The sequence below is a fragment of the Hoplias malabaricus genome, chromosome 18 (assembly GCF_029633855.1).
Source record: "Hoplias malabaricus isolate fHopMal1 chromosome 18, fHopMal1.hap1, whole genome shotgun sequence".
NCBI classification, from domain to species: Eukaryota; Metazoa; Chordata; class Actinopteri; order Characiformes; family Erythrinidae; genus Hoplias; species Hoplias malabaricus.
The window spans coordinates 3,256,614-3,273,376 of NC_089817.1; the positions used below are offsets into that span (position 1 = coordinate 3,256,614).

At 44.9% G+C, this 16,763-nt stretch overlaps 1 protein-coding gene across 1 annotated transcript; it reads left to right on the top strand.

The window, feature by feature from the left end:
• Positions 1-4,152: 4,152 nt before the first annotated feature.
• Positions 4,153-16,440, top strand: LOC136675142 (putative uncharacterized protein DDB_G0282133). The gene is made up of 2 exons (XM_066651564.1): positions 4,153-4,229; positions 13,755-16,440. The coding sequence occupies exons 1-2, from the start codon at positions 4,153-4,155 to the stop codon at positions 16,438-16,440; spliced, it is 2,763 nt and encodes a 920-aa protein (XP_066507661.1).
• Positions 16,441-16,763: the final 323 nt, after the last annotated feature.

The window sequence follows — 16,763 nt, forward strand, 5'->3', positions numbered from 1 at the left end:
CACACACACTCACACCTCACCCAGTCACTCACACACACACTCACACCTCACCCAGTCACTCACACACACACACCTTGCCTCACGCAGTCACTCACACCTCACCCAGTCACTCACACACTCACTCACACCTCACCCAGTCACTCACACACACACTCACACCTCACCCAGTCACTCACACACTCACTCACACCTCACCCAGTCACTCACACACTCACTCACACCTCACCCAGTCACTCACACACACACTCACACCTCACCCAGTCACTCACACACTCACTCACACCTCACCCAGTCACTCACACCTCACCCAGTAACTCACACTCATATCTCACCCAGTCACTCACACACACACACACACACACACTCGTACCTCATCCAGTTACTTACACCCACACCCACACACACACAGTTTTTAAAGCCCTATGTGCTGACAGCGTCCTGTGGGCATTGTCCTTATCCTCCTCCAAAAGTTATATAGTGCACTTTCTGCAGTGCTGAGCCTGGAGAATCAACGAGAGAGGCTCCGTTCTCCCTGTTACAGCTGAGTGGAGCAACACGATGACTTTAAACCTATCATGAAGGAAAGGGTTCTGTATAGAACCCCAAACACTTGAAGAACCTTTTGCATGATTAAAGGGTTCTGTGCATCTTGAAGGGTAAAATGGTAAAATGGTAAAAAGGTAAAATAGGTATAAAGCCACCAACACTGGGTTATGGAGCGGCCATTGTGCCAGAGAACCCGTTTCAGTCCGGTACAGAACCCTTCACTCTGAGAGTGTCCACTAACAGCGGCACCGTTAATTACAGCCAGTCAGTGCGGCTCTGCAGTGGTTCAGTTACTGTACACAGTCACAGGGTCAGGCTTTAGTGACCGAGCCTCTGCCAGGCCTTAGAGGAGAGAGCAACACACACACACACACACACACACACACACACACAGCCCTGTCCTCTGTCATATGACCACTGCTGGAGCCGTGCGGAGGAATACAAAGATTCTCTGTGTGCGTCTCAGCCCTGAACACAGAGGAAGGAATCATAAACACTCTTTATTTCTCTCTCTCTCTCTCTCTCTCTCTCTCTCTCTCTCTCTGTATATATGCAGATTCTGAGCATGTGTTCATAAATATATGCCACACGTTGTATTACTGTAAGTATATATACACTGTGTAATAATAATATATATGAATTATCATTCCTCCAGCTCCTCCAGCACTGATCTCATCACTTAGGGTTAGGCTTCACACACACACACACACACACACACACACACACACACACCAATTAGTAAACAGAGCTGTGTTAGTGTTTTAAATACAGGAAATGTATTAACGACACAGAGTCACTGATACAACTCCACCCTGACCCCCACCCTCCACATCCACTTCATTCAGTAGCTCTCGCTTAACTCACAGTCATATGAGGCTCTACCACAGATCCAGACCCCAAGGATCTCTTAAACTGGGTCCCACGCTGGCAAACCCCAACCTAAAGGAACAGGGTGGCCTTGCCCTTAAGCACGGGAGCACCTCTCACCCTGCGGAACCTAGACGTACAAAAGGGTAAACCCACGAGACCACCATCAACTCACCAGAGGAGGGATATGAACTGGTGGGCTTTGGTTTCTCCAGCAGTGCTCCCACGCTGCAGGTGTCCCTGTCTTAAGGGTAACACCACCATGTTCCTCCAGGTTGAAGCTTCCCAGCACCAGAGGAGGCCCGGTTTCCTCGTGGTCAAAGGGGCTGTATCTGTGGTAGCGGACCATATGCAGACCAGTAGATGCAGGACACACCCCATGACAAGAAATGGCATTAAATATTAAGGAATAAAATGTAGTGCAACGCTATGGCCACCTACAACTAGAGTGAGACACCTCCGTCCTAAAGAAAGACAATTGCTGCGTCCACAGAACAGGAGACATCGGCCTCAGATCAGTTCCTCCAGACAGATGTGGTCTCTTCCGCCATGGAGATCACGTTCCTATAATTGCTTTTGGCTGAAGTGCCAACCAGGGCCGAGAGAGACAGAAACAGGCCAAAGACGAACAAGGTGACCGTCTCTGAATCATTCAGTGGACAACCGTTCTGAGAGAAAGACGAGAGGTGTGTCGGGACGGCGGTGGTTATTCCGGAGCATCACGGGAGGCTTCACCTCATTTCACTCTGGAGAAAGATCAGCGCTCAGTTTACACCTCCGTTATAACCTCCATGACTGCGGTAACAGCTTCTACTGTGGCCATTACTCTACTCGACTCGGCTTCTTTCCTCCTCCACCAAGTGAATCAGGTCCTGGTTCTGGTTCTGGAAGCGGGTTCTTGTTTAGTGGCTGTACTCTCGTGGTTCAGAGCGAGTCGAGTAGGGACTAAACCGTGGAGTGTAAACCTTGCAGAGCGCTGATCGTCCAGAGAGAGTCGTCACTCTACGCCACGCAACGCAGACGACCAGCACCAACTCTCCATCTGTAAAATCTCCAGCTGCAGCAGAGATCACGTTTGTTTTTATCCGACTCACGACGGCAGCTCGTAAAATTACACCGTGGTCTTTTGAAGAGGTTCAAACGCTCCTTGGATCAGTGGCCGACGAAAGAATCCAGCGAGAGCTGGACGCTGCAACAAGGAAGGAACAAACTCTACTGATCTGTCTGAACTGATGACGGAGCTGTGTTCAGTCCCAAACAACAACAACACGCCGATACACCATGAGTAAACACCGCTTAACGTTACCGCCACCGTTGTTGTGGTTTCCAAAGCCCACTGTTCCCCTTAGAGACAGGGTTTTGCATGTCATCACCTAATTTTTGGGAGGTGCTGTGGGCGTCGAAAATGAACCAGGGGCTAAACAGAGAATAGAGTCGAGTAGAGGTGAGTAGCACTGCTGTTCCAGAGCATCCCACCAGATGAGGACTGTCTGTATACTTTTGGACACACACCGTGTGAACTCTAGAGGCCTGTAGCACGATCAGCAGCAGAGACACACCGACCCTTAAACAAACCCAGCCGTGAGAAGCACAGGTGACACCAGACTCACTCTGTACCAGTTTTCAACTGTTCCATGATCAGATTTCACTTCCGAATGGCATTAAATCCCCAGATCAGCCCAAACAGCCAGACCGCAGCCTTTAATCCCGTCACCAAGCTAAAGACCGTTTGGACACGTGGTAGAAAACCGGAAAAATACAGAAACGGGTTCAAAAACCTCAAGAAAAAAGACACAAACTAATCAGATTAGTGTCAGTAAGGATATATGCACAAGAAAACCAAGAAAAAAGAAAAAAAACAATGGTTATGAATCAGAAAACTGGGAAAAAGACCAGAAACTTATTAGAAAAACTACAAAAGCCAGAGCCCCTTCAGAGACAAAGAGAGACAAAAAAACTCTGAAAGTGTTTGGATTTTCCCTGTTCTGTGTTTTGGAGTGTGTCTGTTGTCCTTCATGTCACCCTCAGCCACGCCCCACAGCTGTGAGCTAGTGCTGGTCATGTGACCAGGTGCAGGTGATTCTAGTTATGTTTCCTATTTAAGGCCTGTCTTAGTTTCACTGTGTCGTGGTTTTGTGTTTGTTCTTATGTCCTAATTTTGTTTTATAAAATCATTGCACTTATCTCAGCACATACTTCTGCTTCCTTTCCCTGAGAATCTGCGTGACAGAAAGAGGCAGAAACCAATGAGATACACATCAGAAAACTCAGAAAAAGCCAGAAACACGTCAGACGCACGTCAGAAAACCACTAAAAGTTTAACTACTCTACACAAACATTTCAGAAAACAGGTAAAGATCTAAAAATGATCAGTTGTTTCAGAGAAATTGTGAAAACGTAGACTCTGGTTTCTCGTAGACACCGTTAATGTCTCCTCTCTCCTTGAGGACTGCCGTCTAAACACACAGCTACCTTTAAACTCTCCCATGAGACCTGTCTGATACCTTCCAGAGGCCTGAATACCCCACTGCTCTGTGTGTGTGTGTGTGTGTGTGAGAGAGAGAGAGAGAGTGTGTGTGATTATGTCCTGGCCTTCAGGAGCGGGCTGCTTGATTACCGCTAACGATTTGTTTCAGACTGACGTCCATTAGCCGCCCAGAAGCCCCGTTCTTTCAGAGCCGCTGACCCGCTGACCCCAAACTTGTCAGAATGTTGTTTTTTTTCTGTGCTCTGGCTGCGATGGCGGATCGTTATGAACATGGGGCGAACACAAAGCGCTACTTCATCCAGCTTCAGCCACTCTGTCATGCGCTGGAGTGAGATTTTGTAATTTATTCGTTTGAACACTGCTGCGTATCGAACTGACATAAGACTGGCAACCCCACCACAACCCCCCAACACAACACAGCACAGACCTGCACAGCCTGGGATTAAAGGTGCAGTCAGCCATTTTTAACACCTTTAAAGACATTAGAATAACACCTCGCTTATTATTTTTACTTTTTTATTACAATATTAAACTCATATGATATGAAATATCAAACTACACTGTGGTCTCTGAATGAATGAGATAATGTTCAACAGAGTGGGTTTCCACAGGCCACAGGACACATCCAGGTCACTAGGGGTCAGTGTAACAGCTGTGTATGTAAGAGTGCAAAGACACAATGAGCGCAGAGAAATAAGAGCACTGAGTAAAAACGAAGAAGAAAGAGAACGGAGTAAAAGCAGTTAAGAACCGTGTGTGTGTAAACGTTCCCCCTGTTAGCTGTTAGCTTTTAGCTACACTACCCCATCACACACTACAGCACTGACAATGCAGTGTATATTTCTAACACACATCATTTCTATTTATTCATCTGTGTGATTCTGAACTCTAGTGCTGTCTGTGTGTGTACAGTGTAGTTTGTGACTGATGTAGTTCACTGTAGAGGGAGTGAGGAGCTGTGTGTGTACAGTGTAGTTTATGACTGATGTAGTTCACTGTAGAGGGAGTGAGGAGCTGTGTGTGTACAGTGTAGTTTATGACTGATGTAGTTCACTGTAGAGGGAGTGAGGAGCTGTGTGTGTACAGTGTAGTTTATGACTGATGTAGTTCACTGTAGAGGGAGCGAGGAGCTGTGTGTGTACAGTGTAGTTTATGACTGATGTAGTTCACTGTAGAGGGAGCGAGGAGCTGTGTGTGTACAGTGTAGTTTATGACTGATGTAGTTCACTGTAGAGGGAGCGATGAGCTGTGTGTGTACAGTGTAGTTTATGACTGATGTAGTTCACTGTAGAGGGAGTGAGGAGTTGTGTGTGTACAGTGTAGTTTGTGACTGATGTAGTTCACTGTAGAGGGAGAGAGGAGCTGTGTGTGTACAGTGTAGTTTATGACTGATGTAGTTCACTGTAGAGGGAGCGAGGAGCTGTGTGTGTACAGTGTAGTTTATGACTGATGTAGTTCACTGTAGAGGGAGTGAGGAGTTGTGTGTGTACAGTGTAGTTTGTGACTGATGTAGTTCACTGTAGAGGGAGAGAGGAGCTGTTTGTGTACAGTGTAGTTTGTGACTGATGTAGTTCACTGTAGAGGGAGAGAGGAGCTGTGTGTGTACAGTGTAGTTTATGACTGATGTAGTTCACTGTAGAGGGAGCGAGGAGCTGTGTGTGTACAGTGTAGTTTATGACTGATGTAGTTCACTGTAGAGGGAGTGAGGAGCTGTGTGTGTACAGTGTAGTTTATGACTGATGTAGTTCACTGTAGAGGGAGCGAGGAGCTGTGTGTGTACAGTGTAGTTTATGACTGATGTAGTTTACTGTAGAGGGAGAGAGGAGCTGTGTGTGTACAGTGTAGTTTGTGACTGATGTAGTTCGCTGTAGAGGGAGCAAGGAGCTGTGTGTGTACAGTGTAGTTTATGACTGATGTAGTTCACTGTAGAGGGAGAGAGGAGCTGTGTGTGTACAGTGTAGTTTGTGACTGATGTAGTTCACTGTAGAGGGAGTGAGGAGCTGTGTGTGTACAGTGTAGTTTGTGACTGATGTAGTTCACTGTAGAGGGAGAGAGGAGCTGTGTGTGTACAGTGTAGTTTATGACTGATGTAGTTCACTGTAGAGGGAGTGAGGAGTTGTGTGTGTACAGTGTAGTTTGTGACTGATGTAGTTCACTGTAGAGGGAGAGAGGAGCTGTGTGTGTACAGTGTAGTTTATGACTGATGTAGTTCACTGTAGAGGGAGCGAGGAGCTGTGTGTGTACAGTGTAGTTTATGACTGATGTAGTTCACTGTAGAGGGAGCGAGGAGCTGTGTGTGTACAGTGTAGTTTATGACTGATGTAGTTTACTGTAGAGGGAGAGAGGAGCTGTGTGTGTACAGTGTAGTTTGTGACTGATGTAGTTCGCTGTAGAGGGAGCAAGGAGCTGTGTGTGTACAGTGTAGTTTATGACTGATGTAGTTCACTGTAGAGGGAGAGAGGAGCTGTGTGTGTACAGTGTAGTTTGTGACTGATGTAGTTCACTGTAGAGGGAGAGAGGAGCTGTGTGTGTACAGTGTAGTTTGTGACTGATGTAGTTCACTTTAGAGGGAGAGAGGAGCTGTGTGTGTACAGTGTAGTTTATGACTGATGTAGTTCACTGTAGAGGGAGAGAGGAGCTGTGTGTGTACAGTGTAGTTTGTGACTGATGTAGTTCACTGTAGAGGGAGCGAGGAGCTGTGTGTGTACAGTGTAGTTTATGACTGATGTAGTTCACTGTAGAGGGAGAGAGGAGCTGTGTGTGTACAGTGTAGTTTGTGACTGATGTAGTTCACTGTAGAGGGAGAGAGGAGCTGTGTGTGTACAGTGTAGTTTGTGACTGATGTAGTTCACTGTAGAGGGAGAGAGGAGCTGTGTGTGTACAGTGTAGTTTATGACTGATGTAGTTCACTGTAGAGGGAGAGAGGAGCTGTGTGTGTGTACAGAGTAGTTTATGACTGATGTAGTTCACTGTAGAGGGAGCGAGGAGCTGTGTGTGTACAGTGTAGTTTATGACTGATGTAGTTCACAGTAGAGGGAGCGAGGAGCTGTGTGTGTACAGTGTAGTTTGTGACTGATGTAGTTCACTGTAGAGGGAGAGAGGAGCTGTGTGTGTACAGTGTAGTTTATGACTGATGTAGTTCACTGTAGAGGGAGAGAGGAGCTGTGTGTGTACAGTGTAGTTTGTGACTGATGTAGTTCACTGTAGAGGGAGTGAGGAGCTGTGTGTGTACAGTGTAGTTTGTGACTGATGTAGTTCACTGTAGAGGGAGAGAGGAGCTGTGTGTGTACAGTGTAGTTTATGACTGATGTAGTTCACTTTAGAGGGAGCGAGGAGCTGTGTGTGTACAGTGTAGTTTGTGACTGATGTAGTTCACTGTAGAGGGAGCGAGGAGCTGTGTGTGTACAGTGTAGTTTATGACTGATGTAGTTCACTGTAGAGGGAGAGAGGAGCTGTGTGTGTACAGTGTAGTTTATGACTGATGTAGTTCACTGTAGAGGGAGCGAGGAGCTGTGTGTGTACAGTGTAGTTTGTGACTGATGTAGTTCACTGTAGAGGGAGCGAGGAGCTGTGTGTGTACAGTGTAGTTTATGACTGATGTAGTTCACTGTAGAGGGAGTGAGGAGCTGTGTGTGTACAGTGTAGTTTATGACTGATGTAGTTCACTGTAGAGGGAGCGAGGAGCTGTGTGTGTACAGTGTAGTTTGTGACTGATGTAGTTCACTGTAGAGGGAGAGAGGAGCTGTGTGTGTACAGAGTAGTTTATGACTGATGTAGTTCACTGTAGAGGGAGAGAGGAGCTGTGTGTGTACAGTGTAGTTTATGACTGATGTAGTTCACTGTAGAGGGAGCGAGGAGCTGTGTGTGTACAGTGTAGTTTGTGACTGATGTAGTTCACTGTAGAGGGAGCGAGGAGCTGTGTGTGTACAGTGTAGTTTATGACTGATGTAGTTCACTGTAGAGGGAGTGAGGAGCTGTGTGTGTACAGTGTAGTTTATGACTGATGTAGTTCACTGTAGAGGGAGTGAGGAGCTGTGTGTGTACAGTGTAGTTTATGACTGATGTAGTTCACTGTAGAGGGAGCGAGGAGCTGTGTGTGTACAGTGTAGTTTATGACTGATGTAGTTCACTGTAGAGGGAGCGAGGAGCTGTGTGTGTACAGTGTAGTTTGTGACTGATGTAGTTCACTGTAGAGGGAGAGAGGAGCTGTGTGTGTACAGTGTAGTTTTTGACTGATGTAGTTCACTGTAGAGGGAGAGAGGAGCTGTGTGTGTACAGTGTAGTTTGTGACTGATGTAGTTCACTGTAGAGGGAGTGAGGAGCTGTGTGTGTACAGTGTAGTTTGTGACTGATGTAGTTCACTGTAGAGGGAGTGAGGAGCTGTGTGTGTACAGTGTAGTTTATGACTGATGTAGTTCACTTTAGAGGGAGCGAGGAGCTGTGTGTGTACAGTGTAGTTTATGACTGATGTAGTTCACTGTAGAGGGAGTGAAGAGCTGTGTGTGTACAGTGTAGTTTGTGACTGATGTAGTTCACTGTAGAGGGAGCGAGGAGCTGTGTGTGTACAGTGTAGTTTATGACTGATGTAGTTCACTGTAGAGGGAGAGGGGAGCTGTGTGTGTACAGTGTAGTTTGTGACTGATGTAGTTCACTGTAGAGGGAGTGAGGAGCTGTGTGTGTACAGTGTAGTTTGTGACTGATGTAGTTCACTGTAGAGGGAGAGAGGAGCTGTGTGTGTACAGTGTAGTTTATGACTGATGTAGTTCACTTTAGAGGGAGCGAGGAGCTGTGTGTGTACAGTGTAGTTTATGACTGATGTAGTTCACTGTAGAGGGAGTGAAGAGCTGTGTGTGTACAGTGTAGTTTGTGACTGATGTAGTTCACTGTAGAGGGAGCGAGGAGCTGTGTGTGTACAGTGTAGTTTGTGACTGATGTAGTTCACTGTAGAGGGAGAGAGGAGCTGTGTGTGTACAGTGTAGTTTGTGACTGATGTAGTTCACTGTAGAGGGAGCGAGGAGCTGTGTGTGTACAGTGTAGTTTGTGACTGATGTAGTTCACTGTAGAGGGAGTTTCAGACAGAGACAGACACGGTGTGGCCTTTTAGAAAATATCAGTTTACATTCTTTCACATGAAAACAGACAGAATGACGTTTTCCTTAATCTCCACGTTGGAGAACATTTTCAAAAAGCTCTGTTTTCAGTGGCATACAACACTGTTATAATGTGGACAGGGCCTAAGATTCCTGCCACTGCTTTGAGCAACAAGTGCCTGTTAGAGGGGTACAAAGCCCACCAGCTCAGGATTGTGGAGCAGTGGAACTGCGTTCTCTGGACTGACAGAGCTCCGTCCAATTCCTCTGGGATGAGCTGGAGTGCTGTTTGTGATCTATAGCTAATCACGCAGCATCAGCAACTGACCTCACTAATGTTTAAGTGCTTGAACACCATTAAATGCTTGCAGTAATATTCCGGCGCTCTGTGGTTAAAGATCTCTTAAGCTCCACGATGAGGTGTTTGGGCGTAGCAGGGTCTGGTGAGTGATCAGAAACTTTCAAAAGTACACGAGCCGAGGGGCTGCAATAAGTGTGTGTAAATGTTGGCATTTCCCCTGTGAGGATACATTTAAAAAAAAAATCACCATTCTCATTTCCCAGAATCATGCAGAGCAGTGTATTTGTGTCAGTTCCTCCTTCTTTAGACAGAGCTCAGAGGACGGATCATCGCACTTTCATCAGCTCCGAATACAACAGACAATCCACTGGCCATGAACACACACCTAACCCTACCACTAGAACACTACCAATGTGTGCTACTGATACAAAGCACAAGAACAGCCCCTGAACAAGGTGAGTGAGTGATAGCGCCTCAGGTGGTGCAATTCCTAACTGAGTGAGTGAGTGATAGCGCCTCAGGTGGTGCAATCCCTAACTGAGTGAGTGAGTGAGTGAGTGAATGTGAGTTAGTGAGTGAGTGAGTGAATGTTAGTGAGTGAGTGATAGCGCCTCAGGTGGTGCAATTCCTAACTAAGTGAGTGAGTGAATGTGAGTTAGTGAGTGGGTGTGAGTGAGTGAGTGAATGTGAGTTAGTGAGTGAATGTGAGTTAGTGAGTGGGTGTGAGTGAGTGAGTGAATGTGAGTTAGTGAGTGAATGTGAGTTAGTGAGTGAGTGTGAGTGAGTGAGTGAATGTGAGTGAGTGAGTGAATGTGAGTGAGTGAGTGAATGTGAGTTAGTGAGTGAATGAATGTGAGTGGGTGAGTGAATGTGAGTGAGTGAGTGAATGTGAGTTAGTGAGTGAGTGAGTGAGTGAGTGAGTGTGAGTTAGTGAGTGAGTGAGTGAATGTGAGTTAGTGAGTGGGTGTGAGTGAGTGAGTGAATGTGAGTTAGTGAGTGAATGTGAGTTAGTGAGTGAGTGTGAGTGAGTGAGTGAATGTGAGTGAGTGAGTGAATGTGAGTTAGTGAGTGAATGAATGTGAGTGGGTGAGTGAATGTGAGTGAGTGAGTGAATGTGAGTTAGTGAGTGAGTGAGTGAGTGAGTGAGTGTGAGTTAGTGAGTGAGTGAGTGAATGTTAGTTAGTGAGTGAGTGAGTGAGTGAGTGAGTGTGAGTTAGTGAGTGAGTGAGTGAATATTAGTGAGTGAGTGATAGCGCCTCAGGTGGTGCAATTCCTATCTAAGTGAGTGAGTGAATGTGAGTTAGTGAGTGGGTGTGAGTGAGTGAGTGAATGTGAGTTAGTGAGTGACTGTGAGTTAGTGAGTGACTGTGAGTGAGTGAGTGAATGTGAGTTAGTGAGTGAATGAATGTGAGTGGGTGAGTGAATGTGAGTGAGTGAGTGAATGTGAGTTAGTGAGTGAGTGTGAGTGAGTGAGTAAATGTGAGTGAGTGAGTGAGTGAGTGAGTGAGTGAGTGAATGTGAGTGAGTGAGTGAGTGAGTGAGTGAGTGAGTGAGTAAGTGAATGAATGTGAGTGAGTGAGTGAGTGAGTGAATGTGAGTTAGTGAGTGAGTGAATATGAGTGAGTGAGTGAGTGTGAGTGAGTGAGTGAGTGAGTGAGTGAGTGAGTGAGTGAGTGAGTGAATGTGAGTGAGTGAGTGAGTGAGCGAGTGAGTGAGTAAAAACCCACAATACAAAATGTTATTCCACACATTTCATGCAGTTTCATATTTCCACCAGAGGGGTCGCCAATTCCCCAAGTATAGTTCAGATGTAATATAACACTATGTTAGATGTGCTCTTTCTGCTTCTAGGCTCCCCCTAAAGTTTTAGAGTGTAATTAATTTACAGTACACTCCTGGCATCAAGGAGAGGGGGGCTGGTTTCCTACCCTCCTCCAGAAGTTACATAGTGCGGTTTCTGCAGTGCTGAGCCCAGAGTAACAACGACAGTTCTCCTTTCTCTGTTCTCCCTTTTACAGCTCAGTGAAGCATCACAATGATTTAGAAGCTGTAACTTTAAAAAAATACAAATACTACCTAGCGGCCCTTTAATATTGTTATTATTTACTCAGCAACATTATAACAAATGGCCATTTAAGCTGAGGTCAGGGCTGAGTGGACGTTACAGGGTCAGTGAAGTTCTGAGGCCGAAGGGCAGTTTAATACACAGACTGCTCTGAATATTCATAACCTGCAAAAATACATGATGAAAATGTAGACATGCTCTTATTGTAATTGCACAGCAGTACAGCAAATCGTTTCTCCATATTTGCCCCATTTGTTACAATGACAACACACACAAACACCATTTCTAGGCCACGCCCCTTTTCTGGATCTTTTGTTTTTTGTTTTTTAAATCTTTATTTTTCTCGTTTAATATTTGTCTCTAATATTTTTGTGTTATAATTCACTCTTAATCTCTCTCTAAATAAACAAGATGCTTTAGTCACTTATTGCAAATGAGCTCTCTTCTGATTGGCTGGTTTATATTAAGCCATATTCCAACAGCCGTCTTAAACTGGGCTCAAACACTCTATATAACTTCACTGTGAATGGGCGGGGCTAAAATGCTGTAGGCTTAACCCGTGCAAACATTGATGTGTTGTGACATCACAAACACTATTTAAAATACACTGGAGTTTATTTTGCATTAATGAACTGTGTGAGCTGAGCATTCCTTAAACGTGTACGATGTCTAAACACAACATCGGGGGCTTTGCTTCTGTGTTGATCCATGTTTGTGCAGTTTCTGTTGACCATTAGATTGTGTTACTGTAAGAATAAAGTGTCACTGTTCGCTTACAATGTCAAAGCACCAACACAAACTGCCCCCGACACTGGGGTAAACACTGGGAACCGAAAGCCTTCATCTGTTTGTGTCTCTGCAGATTGACAGCAGTGTGTTCAGCGCCAGTAGAAGACTCACACAACATTAGGGGCTTTTCAGAGACCCTGCTGAGAGCAAGAGCCTGTGTGTGCGTGTGTGTGTGTGTGTGTGTGTGTGTGTGTGAGAGACATTACTGTACTTTGGGAGCTGCAATCTTGGCCCAATCTTAGAGTCCCAAGTCCTTGAGTCTTAAATACTGAAGGCAAACTCTCATAAACTCTTAGTGTACAAAAATCTCTCTCTCTCTCTCTCTCTCTCTCTCTCTCTCTCTCTCTCTCTCTCCATCCACTTCCACTACTCTGGCAACTGACACACACCCCGACACACACACACCCCGACACACACACACACACACACATTTAAACATGTCTACACCTTAAAATTTTAATGATGTATGTGGTGGGGACCAGCCTGGGGTCCCCACAAAGAAGACAAGTCCTTGCATTGTGAGTGTGTAAACAGTTTTGGTCCAAACCACGTGATGCATTCCTGGTACACACTGACCCACACACACACACACACACACACACTCACAGAGCGCCATTAACAATCCTAGGAATTTTAGTTGGTGAAAAATGTCCCTAATGAGCCTCTGTCTGAGGCAAGGGGGGCACTAACACACACACACACACACACACACACACATACATACACGTCAATAGACCCACCGATCAATGCTGAGGGAGGGGTAACTGTTATTGTTATTATAGCACTGAGAGAGAGAGAGAGAGAGAGAGAGAGAGAGAGAGAGAGAGAGAGAAATGATTAGAAAAAGCAGGGAGAAGGAGAGAAAGACAGAGATACATCCTTAGAAAATAAAACAGAGAGAGAGGATGAAAAAATGGAGAAAGGCATAGAAAGAAAAAAGAAAATAAAAGTGACTGAGCGTTAGAGAGAGAGGGAAACAGAAGCAACTCTCTCTCTCTCTCTCTCTCTCTCTCTCTCTCTCTCTCTCTCTCTCTCTCTCTCTGTGGGGTGTGCACCTCCCTCAGCTACTCACACTCATTAGCCTGCAAAGTGTGGCGATGAACATGCTACACCCTGTGCCATGTGACTACTCTCTCTCTCTGTCTCTCTCTCTCTTTGGTCCCATGATAGGAAAGAAGAGGACATTAAGTCCACATGTGAATAATCCAGAGACCGTTAATACCTCCAACAATAACACCATCAAATCCATCGACATCATCAATACCATCATTATCAACGCTCCTGAACAACATCCAACACCAACAACACTGCCACTGCCAACACAGCTCCAACAATACTCTCCATACCATCAACACTGTCCGAATTATGAAGACTACACAACTGTATCAACACCAGAAACACAATCAGTACTGCAGTCATTCTCACTATCATCACTACCAACATCAACACAATCAGCACAGACTAAATCAACACTACCAACATCAACACTACCAACATAAACACAATCAGCGCAGACTAAATCAACACTACCAACATCAGCACAGACTAAATCAACAATACCATTGGCACAATCAATACTGCTAACACTGACAATACCAACACCATCAGCTCCAACAACACAATAAACACTGCTAACACTGACAATACCAACACCATCAGCTCCAACAACACAGTCAACTCTGCTAACACTGACAATACCAACACCATCAGCTCCAACAACACAGTCAAAACTGCTAACATTGACAATACCAACACCATCAGCTCCAACTACACAATCAAAACTGCTAACATTGACAATACCAACACCATCAGCTCCAACTACACAATCAAAACTGCTAACATTGACAATACCAACACCATCAGCTCCAACACAATCAACACTGCTAACACTGACAATACCAACACCATCAGCTCCAACAACACAGTCAACTCTGCTAACACTGACAATACCAACACCATCAGCTCCAACAACACAATCAAAACTGCTAACATTGACAATACCAACACCATCAGCTCCAACACAATCAAAACTGCTAACATTGACAATACCAACACCATCAGCTCCAACACAATCAACACTGCTAACACTGACAATACCAACACAATCAGCTCTAACTACACAATCAACACTGCTAACACTGACAGTACCAACACAATCAGCTCTAACTACACAATCAACACTGCTAACACTGACAGTACCAACACAATCAGCTCCAACAACACAATCAACACTGCTAACACTGACAGTACCAACACAATCAGCTCCAACAACACAATCAACACTGCTAACACTGACAATACCAACACCATCAGCTCCAACTACACAATCAACACTGCTAACACTGACAATAACAACACCATCAGCTCCAACACAATCAACACTGCTAACCGTGACAATACCGACACCATCAGCTCCAACACAATCAACACTGCCAAAACTGACAATACCAACACCATCAGCTCCAACAAGATAGTCAACACTGCTAACACTGACAATACCAACACCATCAGCTCCAACAACACTGCCAACACTGACAATACCAACACCATCAGCTCCAGCAACACAATCAACACTGCTAACAGTGACAGTACCAACACCATCAGCTCCAACTACACAATCAACACTGCTAACACTGACAGTACCAACACTATACACACCACCAACACCATCAGCTCCAACTACACAATCAACACTGCTAACACTGACAGTACCAACTCCATCAGCTCCAACTACACAATCAACACTGCTAACAGTGACAATACCAACACCATCAGCTCCAACAACACAGTCAACACAGCTAATACTGACAATGCCAACGCCATCAGCTCCAACAACACAGTCAACACTGCTAACACTGACAATACCAACACCATCAGCTCCAACACAATCAAAACTGCTAACACTGATAATACCAACACCATCAGCTCCAACACAATCAACACTGCTAACACTAACAATACCAACACCATAGGCTCCAACAACACAGTCAACACTGCTAAGACTGACAATACCAACAACATCAGCTCCAACAACACAGTCAACACTGCAAACACTGACAACACCAACACCATCAGCTCCAACAATACAGTCAACACTGCTAACACTGACAATACCAACACCATCAGCTCCAACAACACAGTCTACACTGCTAACAGTGACAGTATCAACACCATCAGCTCCAACTACACAATCAACTATGCTAACACTGACAATACCAACACTATACACACCATCAACACCATCAGCTCCAACACAATCAACACTGCTAACACTGACAATACCAAAACCATCAGCTCCAGCACAATCAACACTGCTAACAGTGACAATACCAACACCATCAGCTCCAACAACAAAGTCAACACTGCTAACACTGACAATACCAACACCATCAGCTCCAACACAATCAACACTGCTAACACTGACAATAACAACACCATCAGCTCAAACACAATCAACACTGCTAACACTGACAATACCAAAACCATCAGCTCCAACTTCACAGTCAACAATGCTAAAACCAACAATGCCAACACCATCAGCTCCAACTACACAATCAACACTGCTAACACTGACAATAACAACACCATCAGCTCCAACACAATCAACACTGCTAACCGTGACAATACAGACACCATCAGCTCCAACACAATCAACACTGCCAAAACTGACAATACCAACACCATCAGCTCCAACAAGATAGTCAACACTGCTAACACTCACAATACCAACACCATCAGCTCCAATAAAAAAATCAACACTTCTAACACTGACAGTACCAATACCATCAGCTCCAACCACACAATCAAGACTGCTAACAGTGACAATACCAACACCATCAGCTCCAACAACACAATCAAGACTGCTAACACTGACAATACCAACACCATCAGCTCCAACAACACAATCAATACTGCTAACAGTTACAGTACCAACACCATTGGCTCCAGCACAATCAACACTGCTAACACTGACAATACCAACACCATCAGCTCCAACAACAAAATCAACACTGCTAACACTGACAATACCAACACCATCAGCTCCAACAACAAAATCAACACTGCTAACACTGACAATACCAACACCATCAGCTCCAACAACACAGTCAACACTGCTAACACTGACAATACCAACACAATCAACTCCAACTACACAATCAACACTGCTAACAGTGACAGTACCAACACCATTAGCTCCAACACAATCAACACTGCTAACAATTACAATACCAACATTATACACACCACCAACACCATTAGCTCCAACACTATCAACACAATCAGATCCCCTTAACACATTCATAATCAACACAAATAAAAACAACACTACCAACTCCACAAATATCACCGATTCTGCTAACACCAAAACATAATTACCATATTATTATTATCAATACTACTGACACAAACCATTCAGTCATGAACTCCAACAATCTACACTTTTATTATGATCACTAGGAGGGACAATGTCCACACAACCCACATGACAAATACACAAATCCTCAAACACTGTTCGCTCCAGCAACACTACCATCACCATCAACACCAACAACACCATTAACACCAGCAACACTGTGAAAATCAACCATCTGACATCAAGAACAATATCAACACAAT

What these genes read in the sequence shown, in the direction of transcription:
- LOC136675142 (XM_066651564.1), top strand. Translation starts at nt 4,153, where the DNA reads ATGGCGGATCGTTATGAACATGGGGCGAACACAAAGCGCTACTTCATC. An exon ending in CCACTCTGTCATGCGCTGGA is followed by an intron (nt 4,230 to 13,754) that starts GTGAGATTTTGT and finishes CAACACCATCAG; the next exon opens with CTCCAACAACACAATAAACA.